Below are 17,564 nucleotides of genomic sequence, written 5' to 3'. Positions count from 1 at the left end.
CCCAGGGATCCCTCCATTTTTTTTCTTATTAAAATTTTGCAGCACCAAGAGTTTAGGAATTTAAACATTAATTTTGATTTTAGAGGGCAACAGGTGAAGTCATAGAAAGGGTCAGAGAATAGCCTGAAAGTGAGTAGTCTCTGGATCACCTACACTTTGTTTTTATTTCTTTAAATAGTTCCTGAAATTTGCTTGGAATTGTTGAGGCCTGTTTTAAAATCACCAGGCACAAGCCAGGGAACACATCTCCCAGACGAATCATATAATGTACTAGAAGAGAAGGAAAAATGCTTTGTAAGGTTTGGATTCCCCCTGGAGGACTCGGAGGAAAGTATAGGGAAGCACATGTTCAGTTTTCTAGATGGGTTCCTGTTTGTAAATCATGATTAGAATAAACGGGGATTGATTAGGATCTAGGTACCGTTATAAGGCGAGGGTGGTTACTAATTGGGTAATCTAGTAATAGTAGGGAATAGTAAAGTGGGTTTGGGGCATCATTGGTGAGAAAAGAAGAATCACTCAAAGGGGGTAGTTGGGGCACCTGGGTGGCTCAGTGGTTGAGCCGCGGCCTTCGGCTCAGGTCATGATCCCAGAGACATAGGCAGAGGGAGAAGCAGGCTTCTCGCGGGGGAAGTCTGATGCGGGGCTTGATCCTCTTCCTATGTCTCTGCCTCTCTTTCTGTGTCTCTCATAAATAAATAAATTAATTAAAATCTTAAAAAAAAAAAGAGGGGGTGGCTATAGCATTTTACAGTTTCTGCATGACCTTGAGAAACACAGTGCTTCCTGTTGTAAGGGGAAGACTTAACTGGGGGAGATACAAATCTTGCACTCAAAGACCTTGGGAGATAGAGAATCCCCACTTCCCAGCTGTAGGTGCTGTACAGATTCGGTTCCAAAGTGAACACTTGTGTGCTGATGATGCAATATGGAGTTGAAACATTTAGAGGTAGATACAGGGAGAAAATAAGGAGAGGTGAGAGAATAAAAGAAAAAGAACAAGGAAGGGTCCATATGGGTGTGAATGGCTTTTTGTCCTCTTTACCTTCTTAGAATATTTTCTTCTTGATGCCTTGCCCAGTGTCTAGCATTTAATCGACATTCAGTAAATATTTATTGAATGAGTTAATCATTCAGCCAATTTTGGTTCTGAAATGCCAGGGAAGAAGGGCCAATGAACTGACATATTGAGAACTGGATCAATGCCAGGTGTAGTGTTAAATCTTATGGGAAATAATGTAGGCTCAACTGCTCTCTCCCAACGTACCTGCAAGTTAGAATGTATCTAGTGACCTGTGGGGAGTAGGGATTGGATGATACAGGCCAGTCTAGGTCTTTTGAATTTATTCCTTTACCTCATGTTTGTTTAATCTATTTCCATTTGTTATAGAAATAGGGAAAGGTCGTTAATTTTTCCAAGCACAATTTCTCCCCATATCTTGGAAATTGGAATTCCTTATCAATATTTTTATTATTCCTCAGATCTTTTTCCAACTCTGTGCCCTCTGCCACTAGGCTCTTCCAGGCAGCTGTGATGAATGTATTGTTAAGATGTTAGAGGTTTAAAATAAGTCCCATTAAATGACAGAATTGGAAAAGAAGCCTGAATTATGTACTCCTTAGGATCATCATTTTGTTCATAAGCCAGATTCTTATTTTTGATATTTTTAAATTCAATTATAATTAACATAATGTGATATTAATTTTAGGTGTACAATGTAATGATTCAACAATTCTATACATTTCTCAGTGCTCATCACCATAAGTGTGCTCTTAATCCTCTTCATCTATTTCATCCAGCTTCCCACCCACCTCCCCTCTGGCGACCACTAGGTTACTTTCTTTTAAAAAATTTTTTATTTAAATTTAATTAATGAACATATAGTGTACTATTAGTTTCAGAGGTAGAATTTACTGATTCATCAGTTGCGTATAACACCCAGTGCTCATTACATCATGTGCCCTCCTTAATGCCCATCACCTAGCTACCCCATTCTCTCACACCCTTCCTCTCCAGTGACCCTCAGTTTGTTTCCTTTGATTAAGATTCTCTTATGGTTTGTCTCCTTCCCTGATTTCATCTTGTTTTATTTTTTCCTCTTTTCCTCTATGATCCTCTGTTTTGTTTCTTGAATTCCACATATGAGTGAGATCATATAATTGTCTTTCTCTGATTGACTTATTCCACTTGGCATAATATCCTCTAGTTCATCCACATTGTTGTAAATCATAAGTCATAGTCCTGATGCTATAATGAAAACGGCACCCTAGCCTGAAATATTGACGGTAGTTCAGCAATTAGGGAATAGTCCATCCATTCTTAATCACAAGCCCAACAGAATGACTCAAACATTACTATTTGATCTGTTTGTATTTGACATCGCTTCTTGACTTTTAAAGATTTATCATTGAGGGTGAGAGCAGGCCCACGCGATGGGGGGAGGGGCAGAGGGAGAGAGAATTCTGAAGCAGGCTCCTCACTAAACATTTTTTTTGGGGGCGGGGGGGCACTTGATCCCAGGTCCTTTGGGTCATGATCTGAGACCCAGGTGTCCCATGCTTCCTAACTTTTAACCGTGCTCTGCTAGTATTCTTTAAAGGGAATATGAGTTGTTTCAGTATCTGACTACATAAGCATTTTTTATATACCTAATTGAAATACAATTGTATGTATCCATAGTGCCTCAGTTATTTTTCCAATGGCTGCCAATGCCTTTCCTCCAGTTCTGCATCTTCTTTTTTATTTGATATGCTCTACTTATGCTTTGGAGAAATAGTTAATTGAAGACTTTGGGAAAATAGTTCTGTTGCCACTTTGCCTTGACTCAACCCCACCATCTTTTCATTTAAGAACTTCCTGGCGGGGGATCCCTGGGTGGCGCAGTGGTTTAGCGCCTGCCTTTGGCCCAGGGTGCGATCCTGGAGGCCCCGGGATCGAATCCCACGTCGGGCTCCCGGTGCATGGAGCCTGCTTCTCCCTCTGCCTGTGTCTCTGCCCCTCTCTCTCTCTCTCTCTCTCTCTCTCTCTGTGTGTGACTATCATAAATAAATAAAAATTAAAAAAGAAAACAAAACTTCCTGGCCACGTGTCTCAGAAAAAAAAAAACAACCCAAATTCTGTATCTTGATATCATAATAATCATTGGCTTCCTGGAATTGAAGACCATGTTCACTCCCTTTCTATCTCTGTGAGTTGCTGGTTCAAAACACCTAGAAGTAAAGGGGTCAGCAGGTTTGGTTTTTAACTTCCCGGGAAGCGAGCTACAAACTTCCCGGGAGACGCTCTCCAGGCGGGGCCGCGGGAGCTTGGGCCCCTCCCATTGGTCCTTCCGGGAGCCTCGCCCCACCCCCCGGCCCCGCCTCCTGGCGGGGATGGACCAATAGGAGCGCGAGTTGTGGTTTAAACTCGGAGTCCCGCGAGGGGGCCGGAGGCTCAGTCTCGGAGGAGCTTGGCTGTCGGTCCGGACCCGGTGAACCGCGAGGTGGTGAGCGGCTGGGCGCGCGGGTCCCGCGAGGGGGGCGGGGGGCCGGAGGCCGGGGGTCGTCTGCAGCGCGGACCCGGGTGGAGCCACGGCCTGGGACTGCGTGCGCGGCCCCGGCAGTTGGGTTCCGCCGAGTGGCAGGACCTGTGCGAGCCCCGAACCGCCGCCGCAGGCCTCAGGAGTGAGGAGCCGGGTTGAATGCCTGTCGGCTCCAGGACGGGCTTCGCTGCTCCTCAGCTCCAGTGTTGCGCGGACCTGCCCTGGGTAGAGCTTGCTCCGTGCCACACCTTCCCTTCTCTCCCCTCCCTAAGCCTCGGGGTCTGATGTGCGTTTCACGCCCGCAGCTAGTCCAGAATGGCTACCCTGATCTTCGTGGATAAGGAGAACGGAGGACCAGGCCCCCGTGCGGCTCCCAAGGACGGGCTGAAGCTGGGGTCTCGGCCTCGTAAGTCCCCTGGCTGCGGCCGAGCGCAGGTGTTGGCCGTCAGAGGTGGGCGTGGCCGTAGTTGGGGGAGGCGGCTAGCTGCTCCGTTGGCAACTGGAGTCTAGGATCACGGAACACTGCGGCTGCAAAGTGCTTGTTACGGGTCTGTTTTTCATGTCCAGCATCTTAGTTAAGGGAGTATATAAGAGGGCACAGAACTGAAGTACTATTAGACATATGGCCATGACACTGTCAGAAGTGGGGGATGAGAATGAGGCCAAGTTTATGTACACGGTCAGCCTTCAAATTGCACGGGTGTTTGTTCCCTGAATAATCTTCTTTTCTTTTCTTTTTTTTTTTTTTTTTTTAAAGCAGTCCAAGCTTTAGATGGGAGATCTCAGGTTTCAACACCACGTGTAGGCAAAATGTTTGATGCTCAAGCAGCCTTACCTAAAGTTGCCAGAAAGGCCTTGGGAACTGTCAACAGAGCCACAGAAACTTCAGTGAAGACTAATGGACCTCTCAAACAGAAGCAGCCAACCTTCTCTGCCAAAAAAGTAAGTGTTGGCTGCAAAGTCACTGTTGAAACACTCTAGCACTCTTAACTCTTAAAAGAAGGACTATCGGCATCCTACTTTGCTTTCTGTCTTGGGAGTACAAGGAAATATAGGCTACCAAACATAGATTAAGAGGAGGGAATCATACTCCCTCTGGACTTCCTCTATGCCCCAGGATCAGAAGTCTCAGAAGCAGCTGGTGAATGCTTTTGCCTCACCTGCCCTTAACTAGTGTGGAAGCAGATTCTTTGATAGTATCTACTTAGGGATACAGGAAGTACTGAGAGGGAGGATACTTTACCAGAGATCACGGAGCTAATATAGCTCAGGTGCTGCCATCTTCATCTCCTAGAGCAAGCACCAGCTACTCTACTTTGCAAGCATGTCGATGTTTGGATGTGTGTACCAGCTATAGGTCCATGCATCCCAGACTGAGGAGACTTTGCTGTGAAAGATGACTTCAGCATGTACATTAACATTTCATTTGAATAATTGTGTTATGTATTTAGAAAAAAGCCCTAGTACTTTATATCAAAATAGGACTTCTGTGCTTTAGGACAAGATGACATTTTTAAAAACTAAGTTGAGTAAAAGAGAAATGTTAAATTCGAGTATCGCAAGGCTGTGGCAAAAATGAGAATGCAACCCAGAACTGAAGTGTGGGAAACCCTATTTTCCTCTAGATTTGCACATGTGACATAAGGTTGAGTCAGGAATATGCAGGCTTCTGCTTTGGCCTACTATTGTAGATTGCCTATCTGCCAATTTTATTCTAGGGAATTATCTAGCCTTCTAACTTCCATGACTGTCTTGCTGACTCTTACTCAGCGTGTGAATTTCAACTTAATATTAACCAAGCAAATAATTAAGGGAACACTGATGGAGAAACATGGGTGGAAATCACATCCAAAAGCCAAAAATGGTTTCTAGAATTAGCTTTTATTTGAGCAACTCATGCCTGTTTTCTCTGACAGGTTGAATGATTGAGTTGATTAGCTCTGAATTAACTGCCGTCTTGGTGACTTAGGCTAAAAGGTGCTGATACTTAAATTTCAGACTTAACTCTTGAGCATGCTCATAGAATTGCTTGCTGAATTGTATTGGTATGTAATTATGAGAACTAAGTATTATGGTTTTTTTTAGAAGTCAGCATAAAATTGAAAAAATGTGGTGAAGCAGTCACATGTCTTGAAGACTTATGATCTCTTGTACTAAACAGTTGACAAGTTTTTCACTTTCATTGATTCATATTTTCGTGGTTTTAGGTGACTGAGAAGACTGTCAAAGCAAAAAGCTCTGTTCCTGCCTCAGATGACACCTATCCAGAAATAGAAAAATTCTTTCCTTTCAATCCTTTAGGTAGTATTTTTTTTTTTTTTTTTTTTTTGGTATTACACAAAAATGCTTTAGCCTTGAGTTTCTCTTAGAATCCAAATCAGCTCTAATTTAATATGGATATGAACATGACCTATGACCTCTAACTGTAATAAGACTGCCTGAATCTGGGTTTCTCTGGACAAATGTACTTGGTGGATTTATTTGTAAGGAACATCATCTTGGGTCAGAAGGGACATTGGTGCAAAGATGTGGAGGACGTTGTTCCTGACCTCAAAAACTTACTACTAAGGATGATAAGATGCGTTCCCTAACATTGAACAAGTCTAGAGTGGACAGTGTTCTTAGCAAGACTTTTAGAAAGTGAGTTTTATGTCAAGTTGAACAATGAGAAAATCTGCGTACTCTGTTATGATGTATGCATTTTTATTCTTTCAACCTGTTGCATGTACCCAAAGTATTTTCTGTTAATAGAAGTACCTTTTCAAGCTTTGATTTATTTCCATATGAGGAGAGGCTACTGTATCCAGGTTCTGGATGCAGTGGTTAATAAGACAGGCTCCACCCTAAGAGAGCCCAAGATTTTTTTTTTATGAAGATTTTATTTATTTATTCATGAGAGATAGAGAGGCAGAGACACAGGCAGAGGGAGAAGCAGGCTCCATGCAGGGAGTCCGACATGGGACTCAATCCCAGGGCTCCAGGATCACACCCCAGGCTGAAGGCAGCGCTAAACTGCTGAGCCACTGGGGCTGCCCAGGAGCCCAAGATTTGGAGGGAAAGTCAAACATTGAACAAATCCTCTCACTCTAAATGTCAGAAGGAGAAAAACAGGCCCACCAGGGGGAACTGAACCTCCCCTGGAAGAGCAGGAAGTTTTCTCAGGAAGTGACATGGAAGTGGAGCTTTAAAGGACATCAAAGGAGAGCCAGACAAGGGAGGGGAAGGGCAAGGCAAGAGTACCGCATGTCTGTGTGTGCAGTGATCTGGGGGTAGAGCAAAGGCCTGTACTGGTTCTGGGACAGAGACAGAGGAAAGGATAGCACAGGTGAGACTGGGGGCAGATCACACAAGGCCTTATTGGTTTCTGAGCTGGCATTTTTGCCCTTTCATCCTAAGGGCATTTAGGCATTCTGTGTATCCAGGTTGTCTCTGGCTTTTATATAATACAATTCTGCAGTTGGTATTCTTGAAATTGTTGTTAGTTTGTGAGGATAGCTGGAGTTGCTGAGTCTCAGAGAGTATGTGATTAAGATTTGATAAAATAGTGTTTCCATACTAACGATTACGATTCAGCCGTGAAGGAAAATGAGGTAGATTTATGTGTATTGATCAGGAAGGAGGACTACAATATGCTATGTTTGAGGAAAACAATACTGCCAGGTTGCCCTCCAAAATAGCATAAATTATTGAATCTACCTACAGTGGTTGAGGATGCCTGCTTCACCTCTAATCTCTCACAGCAGATGTTTCAAAAACCCTTATCAAAAAGGCAATGGTATCATTGTTTTAAATTGGAGTGTATGTGTATTGAGCATATTTGATTATTGGCCTTCTATAGTGTTTTTTTTTTTTTTTAACTTCCTGTTGGTATCCTTGTTTTTCTTTAATAGGTCTTTCTTTCCTTTTCCTTAATAGCCTTTGTGCATAAAGGAAATGAACTATTATGTTGCAGACTTTTTTCCTCTGAAGTCTTTTGTTTATGGTTTCTTTTATAATCCAGTGGTTTTAAGTAGACACCTATCACCCAATTCTTTTTTAAGTTCTGGGTTTTAGCAGGCTTGAAAACAGTAGAGTAGTTCCTAGTATTTAGGCTTTAGAGAACTTTCACACTTCGGAAAAGGATGGTTCTCTTTCCCTTTTTTTTTTTTTTTTTTTTTTAAGATTTTATTTGACAGCACAAATAGGCAGAATGGCAGGCAGAAAGAGGGAGACAGAGAAGCAGGCTCTCTGCTGAGATGTGGGGCTCGATCCCAGGACCCTAGAATCATGCCCTGAGCTGAGGGCAGACGCCTAACCAACTAAGACACTCAGGTGCCCCTCATCTTTGTTCTTTTGAGGAAAGGCTACACCCCTTGAAAAAAGACTCAATATTTTTGTTAATAGTTAAGAAAAATCTGTTGTATTTTCTTTTTAAATTAAAAAAAATTTTTTTTTTTTTTTAAATAATCTCTCTGGCTGATGTAAGGTTTGAACTCATGACTCTGAGATCAAGAATCTCCTGCTCTACCAACTGAGTCAGGGAGGTGCCCCAAGAAAAATCTATTTTAAGTAATTCTAAGAAGCAAGGCACTTGGATTATAAGGAGGACTGTTACTTAACCCAATAGTTCTCAAATTTGTTTTAGGACTTTTACAACTTTTTTTTTTTTTTTTTAAAGATTTTATTTACTTATTCATGAGAGACACACAAAGGCAGAGGGAGAAACAGGCTCCATACAGGAAGCCCATCGTGGTCCCGATCCTGGGTCCCCAGGATCAGGCCCGGGGCTAAAGGCAGTGCTAAACCGCTGAGCCACCCGGGCTGCCTGACTTTTACAACTCTTAAAAGTTAGTGAAGACCCCAGAGAACTTTTGTTTGTGTGTTATCAATTTTAATTCTTAATGCAGGAAATCTAACTAAAAATAAATTCCTGGGGGGAAAAAAAACCCCTCCATTATATTAATGTAAGTAACTTCTTTTAACATAATATAACTTTCCTAAAACATTCAGGAGAATGGCATGATTTTGTATTTTTGAAAATGTGCTTAATTTGACTTAAAAGAGTTGGGGCACCTAGGTGGCTGGGTTAAGCACCTGTCTTCAGCTCAGGTCATGATCCCAGGACCCTGGGATCCTATCTAGCATTGGGCTCCCTGCTCAGCAGGGAGTCTACTTCTTCCTCTGCTCCTCCTCCTCTGGTGTGTGCACTCTTTCTCTCTCTCAAAAAATAAATAAAATTTTAATACCTGGATTCTCCTCTGATTCTGCATTCAACCTGTTGTATCTCTTGTTTTGGTTGAAGTACATGAAAAAAATCTGGCCTCATGCAGATGCGTGGTTAAGAAAGTGAGGAGCATTTCAATAGTCTTTTCAGATAAGTGTGGAGAGTTTTCTTTCCTGCCACACTAAAATTCAACAAGTGGCAGTTTCCAAATGTATGGTTGTGATGTGTAATCTGAAACCCTATCAGTGAACATTTTATACTGACCATAAAATCCACTGGGCTCTTTTGCAGTTTGAAAATCTTTTATTATTTATTTTTGCATTTATCACAAATTGATCATTTAGAAATAATGATTCACTGGGAAATGTAGATTATCCAAATGTTGAAGGGTTTCATGATGCAATATCAAACACACATTCATTAATGTCACCACTTATCTCTTCAGAAATATTAGTGTTTTTTTCCCCTTGAGATTGTGTATATTATCATTGGCAATAAATACTGTTTCTTGAAATGATAGACTTCTTTTTTTTATTTTTTATTTTATTTTATTTTTCTGAGAAAATGTGTTACAAATACCCAAGTCTGAGTAACCAGTTTGTCTTTCCATTATTTCAACTAAATAGTATTACAGGAAAAAGGCCTCTAGCTTGCAAACCAAATAATTGTACAGATCTTTTTTCTTTGACCTCACCTGGTACTTCGGTATGCAACAGAAGTACTTTATGGTATACTTATGTCATCATACAGAATACTAAAAAGACATGTTCTTCAGGGTTGAGAGCTAATAAAATTAATACTTTTTATTGTAGATGATAAAGTGATATGTGAGGCTGGCAATTTTTTACTGCAAGTGAATGGTTTTGAGGAATATAGTGACTATAAAATATAGTTTATTGCCACTTCTTGATTTGTGCTAAAGCACAGCAATTCCATCCATCATTGCTTTTGTCCCATCATTGAAAGTGTCAACACAGCAGAAGGCGTTGAAGTTATTAAGAACATAGTTTCACATCCTGGGCCCACTGTAAGGGTCTTAGATCCCCGTGGCGCTACTGACCACTCTGAGAAGCATTGCCCTGATAAATTGCTTTGTCTTGATGGCAGATTTTGAGAGTTTTGACCTGCCTGAAGAGCACCAGATTGCACACCTCCCCTTGAATGGAGTGCCTCTCATGATCCTTGATGAGGAGAGGGAACTTGAAAAGCTGTTGCACCTGGGCCCCCCTTCACCCCTGAAGATGCCTTCTCTATCCTGGGAGTCTAGTAAGTGAGCAGGTGCCCTTTTAGAAGGGCTGTGAATTATTTGTGTTCTGATACTGCCGTTATTGTGGGGGCAGAATTGTATGGAAGGTTAGCCTACAAGTGATTCCTATTTCTAACTAAAGAGATAAGGTTTCAGAGTAATGAAACCTCTCATTTGGTAGTTTTTCAGTCCCAAGTGCTCAGGTAAAATTAAATCATTCTGGAATCTGGACAGTTCTGTTTATAATTTATTTTTAAAGATTTTATTTATTCTTGAGCAACACAGAGAAAGAGGCAGAGACCTAGGCAGAGGGAGAAGAAGGCTCGATCCCAGGACTCCAGGATCACGACCTGAGCCAAAGGCAGATGCTCAACCACTGAGCCACCCAGGTGCCCCTGTGCAGTTTTAGATACAGAAAATAATATTAAATTTAGCGTAAAGCTTCTTGGGTTATAACTTGAGGTGTAATAAACTTGTTTGGAATGAGATTTCCAAGTTCTATCCACAGCTAATCTAGGATCAGGACACTTGAGTGCAATAGCACAGAATTGGCAAAACCTTCTTACTGCCAAGGTTTGAGGCCTGTACTCTGTTCAAGCTGGTGGTCAAAAGCTATCATCAGTATGTTTTCTATTTGTTCTGATGGGATAACATAAATGCTTTCATAAATTACATTAGTGATATTGTTGGCTCCTACGTGGGTCTCTAAGAACAATGGAGTTTCAGGTAGTCTTAAGGTTATTTCCTAATGAAGGTGAGTTCTGGTATCTTAGCCACATTTCAAGTAGTAAGTGTGTGTGTGTTTAGCTGGGGGCGGGGTAGGGATTCATTAGACAAAGGGGAAAATAAGAATTTATGAGTAAAACTGACAACCAATGTCTGTGTTAAGATGGACTAAAGCGTTTGCAGATATTGAGTAAGAAATTCCTGTCTTCTAGATCTGTTGCAGTCTCCCAGCGTTCTGTCGACCTTCGATGTTGAATTGCCACCTGTTTGCTATGACTTAGATGTTTAAATTTCTTAGCACTTAATAGTTTGTGTATTTTGTATTAATAAAGCAATTCTTTAACAGACCTTTCCTAATATTGCGGTTGGTATTCTTTGGCATTTGCTTAAAACGGTGTGAAAATCAGTTTAAGTGTTTGACAGGGGTCTATAATCTGACAATACAAGTATATTAGATTTGAAAAACTCACCTTAGAACCCTTTGGTTTGTCTTTAACAGCTTATTTTAGACACTGCCACTGTTTTCCCTGAAACTTAGGCTCCTAAATGTGTACTCTGCAGCCTTTCTGTGGCCATTAACTAGTGACAGTTATTAGATCTCTTAATTAGAAGAGCCACTTCCAGCTCATTAAATATCTATTGCTAAGCATTCTTTATTGCTGGTTCTATTTGGTTTCTAATGACTTTAATACTCATTATTCAGTAATCAGAATTTGAAAGGCTCTAAATCTTCCAAGAACTCTGTCCCTGGGATCTTCAATTAGGTTCTTCAAAGATTGCAGCAGATAATTTACAGATAGTGATATACACTCTTCACCTATAGGAAACACTATTTAGTTACTTACACTGTCTTTGGACTGGTTTTAAGTATTGTTATTGTGTTTCATGTTTATGACCCTATTTTTCAGGAGAGGACAGTGAAGCTCAGAAATTCATTGATATGCAAAGACATGAAGTACTCTTACTTTGATTCCAAATCTGGGATTATAATCAAAATATCAGACTGTAAATGTTTGGATTTTATTTTTTGGAGGAATGGGATGGAGGATATAAAAAAAAAAAAGTTATTGCCACCATTTGAAATCCCAAAGTTTCATAGACCTGGTTTTGGAGCTTCTCTTGGAAAAGCAGATCTGGCAATGGTTGCCCCTTGTTTGGAACACTTGGACTGGCATTGGAGTGCTGGCTGCCTTTTAGGGGGAGTTTGGGCTTTCTGTCCTACTGACCCTTCATGAAATGACCCAAAGGGATAACTGAAGTATTCCTTCTACGATCTCTTCTTGCTCCAGTTTAATTGCATTCCTTTTACTTGCATGGGCCATGAAATCGATTGAATAGATCCTTGCTTAATACCATCCTATGTAGGAAGACTCTCCCCTGAAAGGTTTGTAGCATTTGTAGTCAGAATTCGAGCCCTTTTCCATCATTATTGCAGTTGGTATTCTTTGGAATTTGCTTGAAACTGAAAACTAGTGGAAGTGTTTAATAGACAAAGGTCAGTAATTTTTTTCTTTTTTTCTTTTTTTTTAAGATTTTATTTATTAGAGCATGCAAGAGGGAGGGAGAACACAAGCAGGGGGTTGGGGAGTGAGGCAGAGTGAGAGGGAGAAACAGACTCCCTGCTGAGCAGGGAGCCCAATGTGGGGCTGGAATCCAGGATCCCAGGATCCTAAAATCATGACCTGAGCTAAAGGCAAACGCTTACCAACTGAGCCACCCAGGTTGCCCCAGTAGAAAGACTTTTAAAAGCTTAATAAAATCAGACTATTAATAGGACACTTGGTTCTAAGGAAGAGTATTAAATTGAGCATCCTCAGGTATAGCAGGGCTGTGTGAAAAGCAAAGCATGATTAAGTGGTTTTCATACTCTATAATTTAGAAGCTTTGGAAAGGGATCTCTTGTGGAGGGAACAAAGGACTGAGAACACGGCCACTAGTCAGTCCTTTACCAGCTAGTTAACTGTCCTTGGGTAGCTCAGTCTGTCTGACTCTTGGTTTTGGCTCAAGTCATGATCTCCGGGTCCTGGGTTCTAGCCCCATGTTGGGCTCCACGCTCAGCACGGAGTCTGCTTGTCTCTCTCCCTCCCTCTCTGCTCCTCCTCCCTTGTGCACATGCATGCATGCACATGTGCTCTCTCTCAAATTAGTAAAATCTTAAAAATACAAAGTGCTTAATGTTGGTTGAGCCTTTGAGAACTTTTAAACAGATGCTTCCCCATTAATATAATTTTTATTTTGTGGAGATTGCTATTTGTATACATTTTACTAAGTGTAATGTTTGGCTTCATTGCTTGAAAAAGCTTATGAGAAGTCCTGTTTGCAATTCCAGTCTGTCCCATCAATAACAGTTAATCTTAAGATTAAAGTTTATTGTTTTCAAGGTGGAGAGTTGCACTACACTGGACCTTAAGGGTGCCCTGATCTATGTAGGGTTAACCCATAGGGTTAATCCTCCACTGGCATTTTTCAGGCTTCAAATTTGATTAACTTTCTAATAGGAACACAAAGCTTTTAAAATACATTAATATTCTCTGTCAGACCAATTCTCAACAATAGTACCAAGTCACAAAAGGGTCACTGCAACCATGGGAATTCCTAAATTGACTTTGTCCTTAGTTTCACCCACCATTTACTCAGGGCCCCCTGTGCTAGGGACCATAGCTGCCAAGGTTAAGTAACACATTGTCCTTGCTCCAGGGCCTGCTGTCAGTAGGCGAGATGGGTGGGAAATGCCCTCAGGGTACAGGATAAGGAATCCCAGGGCGGGGAAGAACCAGCGGCTGCGGCTGCGGAGTACCTTCCAGTCCAGTTTAGGGAAGGGCAGGGGTGGCTTCCTGAGGAATGTATGGATGGACACTTGATAGAAGTGTTCTCAGCCGAGGGAATGGTTTATGCAAATGCCAGGAGGTAAGAGGCGCAGCTCATTGAATGAAAACTGGAACACCTTCCTTCCTCCTGCCTTCCCCCCTCCCCCGCCCCGCCTTTTTTTTCTTTTCTACTTCAGGTTTGGGCAAGGAGTGTGGTTGGTAATAAAGGAGTCTGGAGAGTTAGGTAGCAGCAGCATAGCTTTGTAAACTATGGCAGGGGGTTTAGTGTCTGTCCTAGGGCTGTTAGGTACCAGGGAAAGGTTTTAAGGAGGGAAATGACAGGGTCAGGTTTGTGTTTCAGAACCTCACTCTGGAGGCAGGGAGACCAATTTGGAATCTGCTGTAGATGATGATGATGAAGTGACCTTGAAGAGGTGACCATGGAGGGAAGTAGGGCTTCAGGAGGGTCCAGGAGTTGGACTTGGCAGCAGATGGTGCAGAGATGGCACTGGAAAGAGTCAACAATGCATGGGAACACCCCTCACATGAGCGGCCCCGGTTATGTTTACAAGGATGTTTGTGGCTGTGTAGTTTATAATGGGAAGATATGATGCAGAGGTACATTGGAATGAAATGTATTCATTACAAAAGGTCTATATATGTGGACGTGGAAAGTTAACCATGGAACTTTTTCAGTTTCAAAAGTGGGTTATAGAACAGCATTTAGGATCACCTTTATTTAAATACATATGAGACAGAAACGCATAGTGACAAGTAAAAAAGTGAGATGGTGACTCAGCAACTTATTCTATGACCTTGGGCATGTCCTTTAACCTCCCCAAACTTTCCGTTCTTTCATTCATGAGACCAATGATAGAATTTATCTTGAAAGCTTGTCAGGAGGAGTACTGAGCTAATGCACAAACATTCAAAATGGGCTTGACTGGTAGTAAGCCTTTTAGTGACTATTATGGTTAGATTTGTGAGTATAAAACTATCCATAAAGTCATCCATTAATGCCTTACTGGAGTTATCTTGTGCGTGCATATGGGAGACTAGCATAGTTTAAACTTACAAATATATATATATATATATATATTAAATAGGATTAAACTAAAGAAGGAGAAAATGCTCCTCTCTGAAGCTGGAAAGATTGAGGTAATTCTTTAAAAAAAGAAAAGCATATATTCCATTTGTCTTTATAACAGTCAAATGAATCCCTGTGTTCTTGCCCACAGGCTTCATCATGGGGTTGGGGACACCAGGTTTGAGCCTTCCCTTGAGTCGCTAAGTTTCTGGGATGCCTGAACACCCACTTTGTGTTGGGTTGGGGCTCATGGAGCTGATTCTGAAACGGATCAAAAAGAGGCTGGGGTAGGATATGGTGCTTTAGTATTTGTGCCTTAAGAAAGCTGAAGACCATTCCTGGGCCAAGCATCCCGTGGGGTCAGTTGGCATTAACTGATTCAGGATCAACCAACTGCGTGTGTTGACCTGGGCATGCAACATTGCCAGGCAGTTTTACACTAATATTCTCCTGTGTTGAGGTCCCTGTTTTCATACCTCTCCACTCTTTAAACTTGTATTGTTCTGCTACTACCCCTGCCTCTAGGTGCTGAACCTCTCCCTAGTAGAGGATATGGGAGCCAACAGTCAGGAATGTCCTCTTGCTGCCATTTATTTTACAAGCTGCCTGCATCTTGCAACAGCAGTGTTCTACCTGTCATTCCTCCACATGTGCTCTGGGTCACATCCCCTCTTTGGTTATCTTCCCCTCCTACTCTCCTATGCATGTGTGTTTTGGGGAAGACCTCCAGTCTCTCTAGTCTCCCTTACATACCTAAAAATCCTTCTTTGGGGATCCCTGGGTGGCGCAGCGGTTTGGCGCCTGCCTTTGGCCCAGGGCGCGGTCCTGGAGACCCGGGATCGAATCCCACGTCGGGCCCCCGGTGCATGGAGCCTGCTTCTCCCTCTGCCTGTGTCTCTGCCCCCCCCCTCTCTCTCTCTTTCTGTGTGTGTGACTATCATAAATAAATAAAAATTAAGAAAAAAAAAGTTTAAAAAAAAATCCTTCTTTGGCTCCACATCTCTCCGATTATAAGGGCTCAGTCTTGGTCTCTCTTCATACACTTCCTTATGTATTCCTGTGGTTTGAAATCCCACCTCTGTGCTACACTGGTATCTCTCTAATCCAGGTCTCTCCCCTGAACTCTATGGTTGCTTACTAGATCTCTAATCTGTCTAGATTGGAGCTCTAGTTTTTCTCCTCTCCAATCTGCCCCTTGCTAGCTTTCTCTACTTTTGCAGATGTTTACTCCGTCACAAACCTGGGTCTATCCTTGTCCACATCCATCTCTATCCACATCCATCCCTATCACAAGCCTGGTGATTCTGCTTCTATTTTTCCTGGCTTGTTTACTTCTTCCCACCATAATTTCTTGTGATGACCAAAGCCCTCTAACTGGCATTCTGCTTCTGCTCTTCCAGCCTGTTTTCCACCGTTGCCAGAGTGACATTTTATTTTTTTAAAGATTTATTAGAGAACACATGTGGTGGAGAGGGAGAGAGAGAATCTCAACTGGAGCCCAACTGGGGCTCTGTCCCACAACCCTAAGATCATAACCTGAGCCAAAACCAAGAGTTGGATGCTTAACTGCCTGAGCTACCCAGGTGTCCTCAGAGTGACATTTTATTTAAAGATTTTGAGACAGAGCAAGCACGTGCACACAAGCAGGGCAAGAGCAGATGGAGAAGCCAAGTCCTCACTGAGCAGAGAGCCTGACATGGGGCTTGATCCGAGGATGCTGAGATCATGATCTGAGCTACCCAGGTGCTCCCAGAGTGACATTTTAAATGCAACTCTAATTGTCCCCCCAGCTTGAAGCCTTCTAGTAGATTCTTATTGTGCTTGGGTAACATGTGAACTCATCTCCAGGGCCTGTGAGGCCTTGTGTGATCTGGGCCCCAACCAGTGCTTGGCTGTTCCCTATTCCAGGCTCCATCCGCATGCCCACCCCCAACATTCCCCCTCACCTTTCCTGCCCCTGGTGTGGCCCCTGCAGGAGGCACCTGTCCTCTTGCCTCCTGAATATCATTTGCTGTGATTCCTCTGCCTATTGCTGATTGTACCTGAGGTGGCAGTAGGTGCTCTGAAGCTGAGGGAGTGCTTGCTTTTGCTTCCCTTCATCTGTGTCACCTGGTTCTCTTCAGTGCCTCACCTGTGTAGTCACCCAGTCCTGCCACTTAAATATTTCAGAAAGGCTGGATTCTTTCCACTGCTGTTATTCCTTTTCTGGCCACCATTTTTCCAGTGGGATGTTCTAACAGCTGCTTATACCTGCTTTCATAGGATTTCCCCAAAGCCCTTCTGGCACAGTCAAGGTGAGGTTCCCCCTTTAGGAAATGCTATGGTATAATTTCCATTTAATTTCAGATGTAGTTCGCAACTCTAGAAGCTTGATTTTGTTTTTTGTTTGTGTTTTTCTTTCTTTCTTTTTTTTTTTTAATACTCCATGTTTTTGACTAAATTTTTGAACATATGGAATACAGTTATCTCGGTTTAAATGTCCTTGCCTGCTAATTCTAACATCTGTTGTCAGTTCTGGGTCGGTTTCAATTGTTTTGGCTTTTCACTACCTTCATTACAGGTTGTATTTTCCTACAGCTTACAATGCCCAGGAATTTTTATTGGATTCCTGACATGAATTTTACCTTTTCTTCGTGCTGAGTATTTTTATATTTCTGTAAACATTCTTAAATTTTGTTCTGGGATGTAGTTAAGTTGCTTGGAAACAATTTGATTCATTTGAGTCTTGTTTTTAAGTTTGTTAGACAACATGAGGGCTAATTTTCCCTACTGCTGAGGTAGTACTTTTTTCTTTCTTTCTTTTTTTTTTTTTTAAGAAAAACATATATTTTTCCATTTATCTTTACAACAGTCAAATGAATCCCTATCTTATAGATGAGGAAACTGAGGCTCCCCAAATTTAAGTGACACAGCTGGTAGGTTGTTGGGAGTCTAGAATCAAATTCGTGTCTAGCCCCAACAGCCAGGCTTTTTT

The 17,564-nt window shown here is 42.1% G+C and overlaps 1 protein-coding gene across 2 annotated transcripts; it reads left to right on the top strand.

The window, feature by feature from the left end:
- Positions 1-3,406: 3,406 nt before the first annotated feature.
- PTTG1 (PTTG1 regulator of sister chromatid separation, securin) lies at positions 3,407-11,043 on the top strand. Of its 2 annotated transcripts, none has more exons than XM_072756720.1 (6): positions 3,407-3,485; positions 3,827-3,927; positions 4,282-4,463; positions 5,729-5,822; positions 9,832-9,990; positions 10,909-11,043. In XM_072756720.1, exons 2-6 carry the CDS (start codon positions 3,837-3,839, stop codon positions 10,983-10,985), a joined length of 603 nt encoding a protein of 200 aa, XP_072612821.1. In that variant the 5' UTR covers positions 3,407-3,485; positions 3,827-3,836; the 3' UTR covers positions 10,986-11,043. The 2 variants fall into 2 exon arrangements, with proteins under 2 accessions (XP_072612821.1, XP_025866241.2); XM_026010456.2 differs by having other exon boundaries at positions 4,279-4,463.
- The last annotated feature ends 6,521 nt before the right edge of the window (positions 11,044-17,564 follow it).

This window comes from Vulpes vulpes, chromosome 4 (genome assembly GCF_048418805.1).
Source record: "Vulpes vulpes isolate BD-2025 chromosome 4, VulVul3, whole genome shotgun sequence".
Taxonomy (NCBI): domain Eukaryota; kingdom Metazoa; phylum Chordata; class Mammalia; order Carnivora; family Canidae; genus Vulpes; species Vulpes vulpes.
The sequence above is the reverse complement of the archived record's forward strand: the minus strand, read 5'-3'. Positions and strand labels throughout refer to the sequence as shown.

What these genes read in the sequence shown, in the direction of transcription:
- PTTG1 (XM_026010456.2), top strand. Translation starts at nt 3,837, where the DNA reads ATGGCTACCCTGATCTTCGTGGATAAGGAGAACGGAGGACCAGGCCCC. An exon ending in GAAGCTGGGGTCTCGGCCTC is followed by an intron (nt 3,928 to 4,278) that starts GTAAGTCCCCTG and finishes TTTTTTTTAAAG; the next exon opens with CAGTCCAAGCTTTAGATGGG. An exon ending in TTCTCTATCCTGGGAGTCTA is followed by an intron (nt 9,991 to 10,908) that starts GTAAGTGAGCAG and finishes CCTGTCTTCTAG; the next exon opens with ATCTGTTGCAGTCTCCCAGC.